At 42.0% G+C, this 14125-nt stretch overlaps 1 protein-coding gene across 4 annotated transcripts in view; it reads left to right on the forward strand.

Moving 5' to 3' along the window:
- The window catches only part of MTHFD1L (methylenetetrahydrofolate dehydrogenase (NADP+ dependent) 1 like), a 173803-nt gene that overhangs the window by 27311 nt on the left and 132367 nt on the right, over nt 1–14125 (forward strand). For all 4 annotated transcript variants that reach the window (XM_061130466.1, XM_061130467.1, XM_061130468.1 and 1 more), the window contains exons 8-11: nt 2314–2425; nt 8425–8513; nt 8792–8889; nt 11626–11799. In XM_061130466.1, the coding sequence (XP_060986449.1) occupies nt 2314–2425; nt 8425–8513; nt 8792–8889; nt 11626–11799 (473 nt within the window). The remainder of the gene's footprint in view (nt 1–2313; nt 2426–8424; nt 8514–8791; nt 8890–11625; nt 11800–14125) is intronic.

Raw genomic sequence — 14125 nt, forward strand, 5'->3', positions numbered from 1 at the left:
TTGCGACTCCATGGACTGTAGCACGCCAGGTTTCCCTGTCCATCACCAGCTCCAGGAGCTTGCTCAAACTCATGTCCATTGCATCGGTGATGCCACCTAACCATCTCATCCTCTGTCGTTTCCTTCTCCTCCTGCCTTCAATCTTTCCCAGTGTCAAGGTCTTTTCAAATGAGTCAGTTCTTCACATCAGGTGGCCAAAATATTGAGCTTCAGCATCAGTCCTTCCGATGAGTATTCAGTACTGATTTCTTTTAGGATTGATGGGTTTGATCTCCTTGCTGGTAATATTGACTGCAAGCCTCTTAATTTGTGTTCACACTGTTGTGGTTTGTCCAGTAGGGACCTCTTTTTGAATGTGATTAATACCAACTCATTCCTGTGCCTTAATAAAGGGTAATGCTGATAAACAGTGAGCACCTTAAAAGCTGAAAAGCAGTTGGGCTCCTTAGTGGTACTCAGTCAATTGCTTTGCCCTATTTGCATGATCGGGCTTCCCCGATGGCTCAGTGGGTAAAGAATCTGCCTACAATGCAGGAGACAGGAGATGTGGGTTCGACTCCTGGGTCAGGAAGATCTCCTGGAGAAAGAAATGGCAACCCTCTCCCGTATTCTTGCCAGAAAAATCCCATGGACAGAGGAGTCTGGCGGGCTACAGTCAACCGGGTCACAAAGAGTCGGACAGAGCTGAGCGACTAAGCATGAGCACGATTTGACGAGTGTTTCTGGGATGTTAATTTGTAAGGATTGGCTTTGTTGGCTCCTGACAAGATGTGCATTTAAATTTTCACCCTACTGCTTTATCAAGGGAGCTCAGAGCTGCTCTAGAGCTTGGCTTTTTTGTTTGCAAGATTCCTAAGACTCTAGCAGATGCAGCCTCTTGCCCAGTGTTAGAGTCCTTAGCCGAGTCTGTAATGCTGTTTGGGCACTGAAGCGCTGTGACACTGGTCTGGTCTTGCCTGTACCTTTCAGCAATCCGCGTGTCCAGGCTGAAAGTGGAGGAGGACCCCTACAGCCGGCTCACTTCCTGGGCCTTTGGATGGATGTGTGAGGGTAGCGGCAGTGGGGGTGTTTTTATGTTTTGTCGTCCGTTCCTGTCCGTTTGATTCTGAAGAGTCTGCCGTCAGTTGCAGGGCGTTGAAGTCTGGCAAAAGCAATGATGGAAGGGTTGTCAGTCCTGGAAAGTGGAGGGCAGTCAGCCTCTCTCTTTCTGCCTCAGCAGTATTGAATATTCCAAGGCTGAGTCCACTGGGAAGATGGGATATACCACTGAGATTCTTGGCACTCCTCAGTCTCAGTTTACTTGTCAGTTAAATGGGCATAATGACCCTCACCTCATGTATTTATGAGCTGACATGCATAACTGTCACTATTTTCCCCACGGGTCTGGGTTTCCTTCTTCAGCTCAGTCCCTCCACATATGGATGCAGTTTGTAGTCATCAGGTGCTTACTTGGTACTGGGATAGGTGGTCATTCTTTTGTTGACGCCAGAGCTAATGTTTCACCCTTCTTCAGAACTGTCCTCCCAGACATGTTCCTCCAGCGCTATGTTATCAAAATACAAACAGGGCAGACATGTCTTTTGTAGAAGGGGTTACATTCCAACCTTTTTTTTTTAAGAAAACAAAACAAAGCGAAGCAGTTTGACAAGACACTATAACCAGGACCTCAAGGAAAATGAGATTTTTTTTTTCTAGACCAGCTCTAGCTTCCTTCTAAGTCAGGGTGCTGCGTGTGTTACCCTGCTCAGAGTACCATCTCCTCCTGCCAGCAGTGCAGTTTCCTTGGCCTCAGCCTTTTTCTCAGTATTCCAGTTAGTGGTGAAAATGTGTCAGTGCTGAAAATACACACAGTAATTATGCTGGGGCTTCCCCCATGGCTGAGTGGTGAAAGAATCCATTTGCATTGCAGGAGACACAGGTTTGATCCCTGGGTCGGCAAGATCCTCCAGAGAAATGAATGGCAGCCTACTCCACTATTCATGCCTGGAGAATCCCATGGACCGAGAAGCCTGGTGGGCTACAGTCCATGGGGTCGCGAAGAGTCGAACACGACTTAAGCGACTCAGCATGCAGTTTATATGCTGGAGTGACTACCTGGAAGAAATTTTTAAAGCTTCTTTTCTAGGGTATGATAATCACGTTCAGTTTGCACCTAGCTCGTTCGTTAGTAAAGTGATTCTGTCAGTACATCAGTGAGGAGCTGACCTTGGGAATTGCGTTTGTCATCTGTTACACGGAAGGCATTTGATGCTGATCGTCACATCTTTATGCTACAGTTAAAAACATGTGTGGTATTTCTCTTTCTCTTTCTAGCTGCAGGAGGCTGACATTGTGGTCTTGGGCTCACCCAAGCCGGAAGAGATTCCCCTTTCTTGGATTCAACCAGGAACTACTGTTTTCAACTGTTCACATGATTTTCTATCAGGTAAATGGCTTAGGGTTGGTGCCAGGCCCCTGATCAAAGCAGGCGAGATTGCAATAAGAGAGACTAACCTTATTCAGAAAGAGTATGTGCCTGAAATGATGGTCACTGTCAACAGAGAAACACGGTTAAGGTGACCGCCTTTTCAGTTACTTATATTGGAACCATATTGTTGGGCAAAGAGCAACCAAGATGCCAATTGCAGTAGCAGCCGCCTCCCCTCCCCTCATTGACCTGTCCCCTGCTGTCCTCTAGCATCAAACAGACCAGTCAGCTGTGACCTACAGCAGGCAGTTTGTACGTGTGTGAGGTAAACTAGGAATAGTATTCTCACAGTCTTTCTAAAACAGCAGAATGCTTTCTTCTAAAGCAATCTTAGGTGAACTTCAACACGTAAAAGTAGATGAAAACACAGCTGCAGAGGGAGGGCAGTGGAGACCAGCTCCCCTGTGTTCATAATTTCCCTCTGCAGTGACCCCTCAAACACTTCTTGGAGCCCCAGAGTCAATTCAGAATCCTGGGAAAGTCATCCTTAGAAACAGAAGAGGTCTTGGGATGGGTGTCGATATTTGATGGCATTTGCTCCGGGATCCAGGAATGTCCTAGATCACATCAGGTCCCTCTCAGGGTAGCTGAAGCTGTGTCAGAGCTAGGATGCCCACCCAGGGGGCCAGTGGGAGCTGATCCAGCAGGCGGACCTTTTTCTTATTCACAGAAAGACACTCAGGCTTTGAGAGCTTTGGACCACACGCAACCCACCCTCTCAAGTCCCATGACCTGTGTATGCAACAGACAATGGCAGAGGAAGACAGAGAACCTTCCTTCCTTGCTGCCTATGGCTCCCAATTTCAACATGGGGTGGGAATGCGGGGCTGTACTGAGCTGTCCAGAGGATGGTGTTTTTTTTTCTTTTCCCCCAAAGCTGGTCAAAACTTGAGCCAAAAGGGGTAGAAGTCTCTATTAGTACAGGCGTTCTAGACCTTGAAACTTAGGCAGCCTCGCAACACAGAGTAACATAAAGAATAGTGTCTAGGAGAAAATAAATATAACTTCTGATTTGGTCACCTTGGGATGACCATTTTACATTTTTCCACTAAAAAAGCATTAAACTTAATTGTATTGGAACATAGTAGAAAAGAAAGGAATATGCTAAAAGCTTTACTGGAATTCGTTTAACTATTTCTTCAAAAAGAGAAACAATGCACCTTCCTCTTTAGGAAATGTAACTCCTCCCAGAATTGACCAATCAGATTAAAAGCCCCTTGGAGCTGAAGGGCGCAAGGTGGTGTGGGGTGTTTTGAAGGGAAGATGCTCAGGAATTTTCCAGAATGCTCATGTATTCAGCTCACAAACACACACATGAAGGAAGCAATTAGAGGTACAGTATAATATGAAATGGAATTAATGGCTTTTTTTAAATACATAGAAAGCATGCTCAGTTCTCTACTCAATTCTTTGAAATATATGTAGTTTGTGGGTGTAACTTTTTTTTCTGAAAAGAAAAAAATGCTTAGCCCATTAACAGTGTACGTGCACTGTTTTGGAAGGCAACTCTGCTTACCACTGTACCACCAATGCCATGCCCTGTTTTAATTTGCTCAGAATCCTAGTGGGATCAGGAAAGTCAGTTAAGACTTTATTGTTATTTTTTTTAAGGAATGCTTCCTTGATACAGTGTTTACTTGCTTTTTTTTATTAGAGTTTTTATGTTTAGGGTGATTTGGGCACTACTGGTTGGAGATATGAGAGTTGACTTCAGTGTTCTTTTGGAATCCTGTGTGCCCTACAATTACATGAAGGTTGCATATGTTTTACAGTTGAAATGGTGTCCTGTTTCTAATATGTTTCTTTTTTAAGACCATTATTTTTTAAAAGGTATTTTAAAAACATTAAATTTTGATGTAACAATTCTCTTTAGGGGGAAAAAAAACAAGATTCTGTATGTAGACAGATTGCAGTTTATTTTTAGTTTATCTGGTCCAATATTAGTAGTTTTATTAATTTTTGAGTGTCCAGAATATTACCTGACACAGTAGAAGGGCTTAGTAAATACTGTGTTGAATGAGTGACTAAACATGGATTCAGAATTATTCTCTGGTTACAGTTTTAAGTTAGTTTCAGATATAAAGACATTTCCTTAAACTTATTCTCCACTTAAAAAAACAGGGCTGGTGGGGCAGAGGCAAAGATGAAAAAACGCTATGCTGATTAAACAGATGAATGTTTTCCAGTCGGCACTATTTCTAATAGCATTTCGTTTCTCAGTAGTCAGAAGTTTTTGTTTTAGCAACTTCGATTAGTATGAGAATTTAATCTCTGAATAAATTGAAGAAAGGCTTTTCCCCTCTTTTATATATAATTTTCCACTTGAAGCAAGCGAAGACCTTTTTCAAGCGTTACTAAAAAGAAAGTTGCTTTTATTTCAACTTAAGAGGAAAAGAATATTTAATATACTTATGATTGGGTGAAGGCAGGGCTTTATAATGAAATTTTCCTGGCCATCTTAATGGTACAGGGTTCCCCTTCCTCCCTTGTAAAAATAGATGGGATGGGGTGATTTATGATGAGGTAATTCTATAGGGTCATTTTAGTGAATACGTAATCCCCAGAGAGATTTTCATGATGGCTGATAGCCCAGAGGCAGTGCTTGGAAAACAATTACACCTAACTTGTTGGATTGGGTCCCTCTTCTGTGGCATAAGTCTCATGCTTAGATTGAAAACAGGGCCATAGCAGGGTTCAGTTGTCTAGGTACAAGAATTTTATTTTCTAAAACATTATTTCAAATTAAAGAAATGGGCTCTGATTTTGAAATGCTCTGCATGCTAAAGGTCAAAATTCATCCTCAGCAAAACCATCGTGTACCTAATATTCAGACTTAGTTTCTGATGTACCAAATGAGATAAAGGAGATACTTGTCTTATGTCTGGGGCCCAGAGAAGAGTGTCAAAATGGCAACTTAAAGGGTCAGAGTAGTTCAGAGAGAGCATCATTTGAAGCAAACGTGATTCTATAGAGTGGGGTCAGGTGGCTACATCCCAGGACTCATGCTAATTAGAGTTGCTAAGATTCCCAGGGTGGTCTCAAAGCAGCTCCTATTTGAAAAGGGCCCTTCTGTTCTCCAGGGAAACATATTATAACACCTTAGCCTTAAATTTTCTCATTGTGGCAAGTTTGGTTACTATAAGAAAAGTGATAAGTGAAAGGCCATCTTTTAAAGGGATTCACTGACTTGTCCCTGGAGGAGGGAGCTGTGAGCTAATGGGGAGTGTTAGTGGGAAGTGAAAAGAGCCATTTGGTTTGGGGGCCCTGCTCAACTTACAGACCGAGTGTGGACAGCCCTCTGGCTGGGGCCTGGCCTCTACATAGGCAGTGGGCGTGGTGAGGTAATGATTTCCTTTTTTGAGTCTCCTTAGTCAAGAAATTTACTAACCAGGTATTCTAGATTCCCGGAGTTACCATCTTAATTGCTTCAGTTTCTCCATATTCAGAACTTTTCATTCCATTTTAAGATTGCATTGATTCCTACTACAAAAGCAGCACAGTGGTTGTAATAGAAAAGGTTCGAAGTATATCACAGGGAAGGAAAAAAATAGCCAACTTCTGACTCAGTCAACTTGAGATATCCATCTGAGATTTTTTTCCCATTTAAAAATTACACTTCATTTTATTGGCTGGAATATAGTAGAAGGAAGAGCAAATAATACACTAAAGCATTACAGAAGTTCAGATAACCTTCTTTAAAATGAGAAATGCTGGTTCCTGCAAGAGTCTTCTAAAGTTTGAGATATGTGTGTCTCTTGTGTTGTCTTTTAAACTCTTACTTGATTTTAGCTGCATTCTATTGTATGCAAGACAGTAGGTAAGAGTGTGAAATTGTTCACTGTGTAATTCTCTAGGTGAAGTAATCTTCATTCACATGGGTATTCATAATTATACTCCTGGAACATCCATTTATAAGTTGAATGCAACTTTTTCTTATTTCTCCATCATTTAAAGGTAGAGGTAAGAATGAGGGAAGCATATTTCTTTTCCTTAGGGGTTGGGTAAGACCTTTAGATCAGATCTCTAGTGGTTCAAACAAAGCAGATCTTTCTCATTCTCTAGACTCTTGGCTTTTGCCTAAATATGATGTATAAAACTGAAGTGTTGCTAATCTCTTTAAACAATACATGAGGGATATGATTTTCTAACACCCTTAATACATCTGACAATAGAACATCACAAACACTTACTCTTAAGTGTTATGTTTTCTTTCTTGCAAAGGACTGTCAGGAAAATGGATAAATTTAAGAGTAGAGTGGTCCAAAAAAGAACAAGATAGTCTCTTACTTTAAAAAATTTACTGTTAGCAACATAGGCTAAAGCATTTTTACATGTGTGTTTACTTTTCACAAACTTCCTAAGTGCCAACCACAGTAGAATTCTTATAAAATGCTTCTCTGTATTTTAAAATTCAGGTAATCCTCAAACTTAATATCTTAAAATACAACTTCTTAGTTTTTTAAAAACATTTTATTTGGTTGCAGCACTTGGGATCTTTAGTTGTGGATTGCGAACTTTTAGTTATGGCATACGAGCTCTTAGTTACGGCATATGGGATCTGGTTCCCTGACCAGGGATTGAACCTGGGCCGCATGCATTGGGAGCACAGTTTTAGCCACTGGATCATCAGTTCAGTTCAATTCAGTCGCTCAGTTGTGTCTGACTCTGCGACCCCATGAACCGCAGCACGCCAGGCCTCCCTGTCCATCACCAACTCCCGGAGTTTACCCAAATCCATGTCCCTTGAGTTGGTGATGCCATCCAACCATCTCATCCTCTGTCGTTCCCTTCTCCTCCTGCCCCCAATCCTTCCCAGCATCAGGGTCTTTTCCAATGAGTCAGCTCTTCGCATCAGGTGGCCAAAGCATTGGAGTTTCACCTTCAACATCAGTCCTTCCAATGAACACCCAGGACTGATCTCCTTTAGGATGGACTGGTTGGCTCTCCTTGCAATCCACGAGACTCTCAAGAGTCTTCTCCAACACCACAGTTCAAAAGCATCAATTCTTCAGCGCTCAGCTTTCTTTATAGTCCAACTCTCACATCCATACACGACTACTGGAAAAACCATAGCCTTGACTAGATGGACCAAGGAAGTCCTAATTTTCTCAGTTTTGATGGAGAATTGGCTCTGTCACTTTTTTTTTTAAATAATTTTATTTGTTTCCTTTGGGCTTGCTGGGTCTTTGTTGCTACTCAGGCTTTCCTCTAATTGCAGCAGGTGGGGGCTACTCTGTAGTTGCAAGGAGGGAGTGTCTCATTGCAGTGGCTTCCCTTGTTGCAGAGCACGGGCTCTGGGGCACACGGGCCACAACAGTTGTGGTTCCAGGGCTCTGGAGCACGGGCTCAGTAGTTGTGGCAAATGGGCTTAGTTGCTTCACGCATGGCATGTGGGATCCTCCCGGACCAGGGATCGAACCTGTGTCTCCTGCATTTGAGCACACATGTTCTTTACCTCTGAGCCTGGCTCTGTCACTTTTAGGGCAAGGATTTTATAAAGCCTGATCTTTCACATAGCACTTTACCTGGGCTTATTCTGTAGGCCTTTAGGTCTTCCTTTTTATACTTTGTAATCATACATGGAATTGCTTTGACTTTACATGTGTTGTTTAATCATACATATAATATGCCAGGCACTTTTCATACCATATCACATCCAGTTCTCACAAAACTCTGTGAGGTTGAACAACATTAATTAACAAGCCCAAAGTCACAATTGCCAGTAAGAGGTAGAGGCAAGATTTTAATCCAGTCAAACTCTAAATCTGTGGCCCAGTTGGGAGCCCGAAGGCTATGCCAGGACCTATCTGGTGACCTACTACCTGTAGCTATGCCATGACACGCTCACTTCCTTGGTTGAAAATGAGAACGTCGTTCATCATCTTGGCATTTTACAGGGAAAAAACAGTAGGCTACAAATGACGATATGCTGAAAGTCTTTTTTTTCCTTTCCCCAGGGAAGGCCGCATGCGTTTCTCCTGGCGCCCATGGTATTAGTCCCATCGCCGAAGATGTGAGTCTCCTTGCTGCTGCTCTGCGGATTCAGGTTTGTCTAACCCAGTTATTTGAGAATTTTTTAATTAATGAATACAAACTTTTTAAAATTGTACTTGGATCTCACGTTTTCTTTTTTTAAGAAAATCCTACACATTTAATTACATGTGAGTAAAATTATTCCTGAGGCCCACTTGGATTATTTCGCAACTTTTGTTCCTTTTCATGACACAGTATCTCTGAATGATGCTTAGCATTTTCATAGTTTAGATACGTAAGCCGTCAGCTTTTACTTGTCTAACATCCCTTCCTTCCTACCCCCTATTAAAGAACATGGTCAGCAGTGGAAGGAGATGGCTCCGTGAGCAGCAGCACCACAGATGGAGACTTCACTGCTTGAAACTTCAGCCTCTGTCCCCTGTACCAAGGTATTCGGGTGATTTGTTTATACTATCAGCTCACCTTAGATAACCCAAAGTTATCCATTGAATGGGGGCACAACTCAGGGTCTTGTGGCTTTGATGGTAGATAGTGTTCTCTAATCAAATTGCAGCACTGTTTTTTCTGTCCTTTAATTCCTCCAAAATTAAATAATAATGAGCATGTTTACCATATTCTATCGATTCTAAGATGTAGATTTTTTCATACTTCTGAAATCAGCACGCACATTCCTCTCAAAGATGTATCTTGTATTCAGTGGTAGTGTTTTTTCTTAAAATAACAGCACCTCAGATTTGACAAAATATGGTACTTTTTGGAATATGCTTGTCCTTGTCAGAGATGCCCAACACACACAGTCAGCTTAGTGTGAAGGGCCTTGTAGGTTTCTATGCTGGGGGTGATGACCAACCAAACCAATCACCATTCCACGTGGGAGTGGAGCTCCGCTTTCTTCAGAACATAGTGGTATTTGCTCTCTGATGGAACACTCTGGGACAGTCCAGATGGATATTTTCTTGAGTGATAGTTAATGAAGTGAAAGCTACATATTCCCTCTGTGTGAATTTGGAAATGCAAACTGCAGGACAGTCTCAGCATGTGATTTTAGAACAGTTCGTTAGATAAGCTATCTCAGCCAGATAGATTACAGATGCATTTTCCAGCCTCAGAGTGAATCCCCTATGGTTGCCCCTCTATTACTGAATTGGCCCAACCCCCTTCCTGCAGGAGGCACCCTTAAGGCCAGCGATTAAACAGGTGATCCTGCCTGCTGTCTTGGAATACACAGAATGTAGGCGATAACACCACCAGGAATTGACTCATTTTTCACTTGATAACCAGTTGCTTTTCAGAACTGACCTGTTTCCTTGGGTCACAGCCAACCACTATGATTCGATTATACCCACCAGGCTGATGAAACCCTCCAAGCTGTGTTTTCACTCCTCAAATAGACTAAACATCTTAGTCATCTTCTGGTTCATTAATACATACATTCCAAGGAATGTTCTTTGTCCTAATCATCCCTATATTAGTGCCATCTGTTTCATAAAATATTTCTTGATTACTTATGTTGTTATCGCACCTTCATTTTTAGAAGTCAGTGAGTTAGTTCTATTCACAGAGAGCTTAGAGAAAATTGAGAAGAACTCGGCCAAATTGTGTACCAAACTCTTTGTACAGATAAATCCACTTGGAGGGGAAAAGCCCTTAAATTGCTTAAGCAAATCTGACTTCTAGAGCCACTGGGGAAAGAAAGTCAGGGTGAGTAGTTTATAAATCACTCAGAAAATCAGAATGATGTCACCATCACTCTTCAGCTATTGAAGAGAAAACCTAGGAGACATTCCAAGAGTAGCCTATTCAATTTAGGAGATTGTGGGAGGAGAGAGACAGAAAAAAAGGTGTAGCCAGGAAGGCAAAATGAAGTGGGACCATGGTCAGTGAAGAAGGGAGGAGACCCAGAAAGGAAAATGCTAGGGGTTCTGGGGGAGAGGTTAGATGTGTGTGTAGTCACTTAGTCACGTCTGACCCCGTGGACTGACTGTAGCCCACCAGGCTCCTCTGTCCATGGAATTCTCCAGGCAAAAATACTGGAGTGGGTTGCCATATCCTTCTCCAGGAGATCTTCCCCACTCAAGGATCAAACCCGGGTCTTCTGTACTGTGGGCAGATTCTTTACTGTCTGAGCCACCTACCTTGCTGCAGTCACAGAGCTCCACCCACATCCGGGCCAAGACACCCTTCCCTCTCTCCAGCTCAAGTGTATTATTGAAAATAGGTTTTCTGTGACTTCTTGCACGAAGGTCAGGCTTCATGGGTCATGGAGGAGAACACCAGATAATGTGAGGGCTGAGAGTAGATTGTCTGCAGTAGCAACAGAAAAAAATAGAGCCTGCTGGTGGAGAGACCGCTGTGCCCCAAAATTGGGGCTCCAGGGCCAATCAGGAGACAGCTGCTCCATCAGACATCAGCCCCCCAGACTAAGTCACAGACAGGTGGATCGCACAAACTCCCGATAAGAGAAGCAGCTGAGCTCAGAAGCCTTCTGAGAAGCTTAGCACATGCTGATTTCTATAGCATTCCTGTTAAGATGAGCGGCAACGTGTGCATCATTGTTTGCCCAGCGACACTCCAGAGTTCCTAAAATTTCCTGTGTCTGAAGTTGAGCTTCAGGGCACTAGCTCCATTTACCGACAGTTATGTAATTAATGAAATATTTTGAAATGCAGTTTTGGACTTGAACTAGGGAAGCGATAGGAAAAGTATGGACACAGATGAAACACAAGAGCATTTCCACATATTTGAATCGCCAAGAGACACATGTGGCTAGCCCAATAGGAAAGCATTATGCAATAAGCCTGTATTCCTGGTTAAAGAATTCAGCGATGACCCATAGAAGACTTTGTGCTCTAATCATGGTTTTATCTTTAAGGGTGGCCTTTGGGCACATAGTAATATGCCGTCTCCTTTCCTATGGCAGAGGTGTGTCCTTATACCTGGGCAGAAGTTTAGAATTATGAGTTTTAGAGTTGTTTCTCTATCTAAAGGAACATACTGTTTTCTCATGTACTTTAATTGTTAGCAGTTGTACATAATCCTACTTGGCGAAAAGGACCACAAGGCATTTGATTTAATTGTTGGCATGGTGGGTGGATGTTTTCTACACTAGCAGCGACCACCTAAGCTGAGCAGACTCTCTTACCTCTTCTGTTCCCCCCACCCAGTGATATCGAGATTTCGAGAGCACAGACTCCAAAAGCTGTGGAGATCCTTGCCAAGGAGATAGGATTGCTTGCAGATGAAATTGAAATCTATGGCAAAAGCAAAGCCAAAGTACGTTTGTCCTTGCTGGAAAGGTTAAAGGATCAAGCAGATGGAAAATACGTCTTGGTTGCTGGGTAAGAGCAATTTTTTAAATCTCTTTTACTAAGAATTCACGTTTGTAAAACTGTACCCTATTTATATCGCCACACCCCTCCAATCCATCCTCTTCTCCAACTTTGACATTATTTTGTCCATTTCACTTAGTACTCCTTCATCTGATGTGGGATAAGTTTTTATTTTCAGTGCAAACCAAATGAGTCCCCTCCACAGAATGTAAAGTGTAACGAGTTCCTAATCCAGGGCTTGGCTTTCTATTTCTCATATTGTGTTTTGATCACCCTGGTTCCGCCTTGAATTTTTCATTTTGCTTTTCATGATTAAAATCAAAGTAAGGATTGAAAGTAAAAATATTTTGAGCTGAACATTATGCTTTTTTGGGTTCTCCTTAGAAATAACATTAGAAAATTAACAGATACTTGTGTGAGATGTCAGACTTTTCAGTTAGTAACCTTAATATTTATGATTTTGCATTATAAAAACTCATTTCTCTTTCTTGCATTTCAAAATTAATGTTGGGTTGTTTACATTTATGTCACTCATTTTATAAAAGGCAAATGCATAGTTTTCTTGTGAAGAAGCATTGGCTTTATTTTGCCTCTTTAAAAAAAAAAAAAAAATACATTCACCAGCTGAAGAATGATAGAAAACAAGCGATTTCAAATATTTATTTAATGTGACCCGAGGGAACATCAGGAGACCATATAAATTCCTTTGTTGTCTTGAAATGTCATTGCATTGACTTACTAATGATATATAGGCCAAGGCTTGGGGCACAAAACCTTATTTATTAACAGGAAGAGACGTTTCTTTTATAACTGGACTTGACTCATCGTTGAGTTGTTTTTTACATATCTAATTATTCATGTAAGTGCTCTCTTTTTCTGGTTATAAAAATCATGCATACTTGTAAAATTTGAAAAATACAGAAAGTTATAAACAAAGTATAGACAGCTGTTCACATTTGAGACCATCTTGACACAGATGCAGTCCGTCATAAATGCAGTCCTGCTGCACACGCCGTTCTGTAAGCAAGCAGATTATTAACAGTATGTTGTATACCTATCTCCATGTGAGTCAGCGTAGAGCTATGTTATCATTTTGCATGACTGCATGACATGCTACCGCTCACATCCAGGTTCTTCAGTATGCTGGGGGACGGGACTGGGAGTGGTGGTAATGGTGGTAAAAATACCTGGCATGAGGGTGGGGTCCATTTTACAATCTTCCCAGCATTGAGAAGCACATCTGTGGCTCAGCCACTGATAATACAGCATGTTTCTAATTCTTTGAGTGTGTTGAGGCAGAAAAAACGGTCTGAAAATATCATAGAGATGTCCCCTAATTTATTTAACCAGTTGTCTGTTGACGGGGTCTTAAATTGTTTCCCATTTTTGGCCATTATAAATCGTGCTGAAATTAACAATCATGAGCGTGCATCTTTGTACTTTTATCCAATGATGTTCTTAGGGAAGAAATCCCTAGAGATGAACTCAATTTTTCATTCCTGCAAATAGAGATAAAAGTACAAATAAAGCAAGATAGCATCCTTAGTATCACTTTGTTAATGGTATAGTGATTTCTTTACAGTTCTTCCTCTTCCTCCTTTACTCTCCCACCTCCTTGTCCTCGTCTCAGTCTTCTTTGGTTATTGTTTTCTTAAAGGGATGGAGGGCTAGAGTCATTCTGTGACTGTGTTTTTAAGGAATTCATACCTTGCTGCAGCTCCTCAATTCTGTGAGTTAAACCTCTCTCAGTCCTCCAGACTCATGACAGCTAGATTCCCAATCCTAGTGGGATCCTCTCCAACCTAGGAACCCCAACACTAATGTCCCCATAACTGAGCTTCAGGAAGCCTCTTCGAGAGCAGATGTTGGCCCCATCGGAAGCACCCTCTGGAGCAGATCTGTGGAAGGAGCCAGCTGACTTGGGGGAACTCCTGGGTCCAAGATTTTGGAGTAAATATCTAGGCATCATTGCTTTTCTGGAAGTGTACTTGATAAGAGTTTGTTTACAGTGAATTCATTAACTCTTAGACATGAAAAGTGAAAGTCGCACAGTCGTGTTCAACTCTGAGATCCCATGGACTATAGCCTCTTCCATGGAATTCTCCAGGCAAGAATACTGGAGTGGGTTGTCATTTCCTTCTTCAGGGGATCTTCCCAACTCAGGGATTGAACCTGGGTATCCTGCATTGCTGGCATATTCTTTACCAACTGAGCCACTCAGGAAGTGCTATTAGACATGTAGGACATGAAGAACTTCCAAAGCAAATTGAGCATCTTATCCACATATTTGTCATCCCTTCTCCCAGGCTTTAAGTGCTCTTGGTAAGCAGGTTTG

This window comes from Dama dama, chromosome 26, assembly GCF_033118175.1.
Source record: "Dama dama isolate Ldn47 chromosome 26, ASM3311817v1, whole genome shotgun sequence".
Lineage (NCBI taxonomy): Eukaryota > Metazoa > Chordata > Mammalia > Artiodactyla > Cervidae > Dama > Dama dama.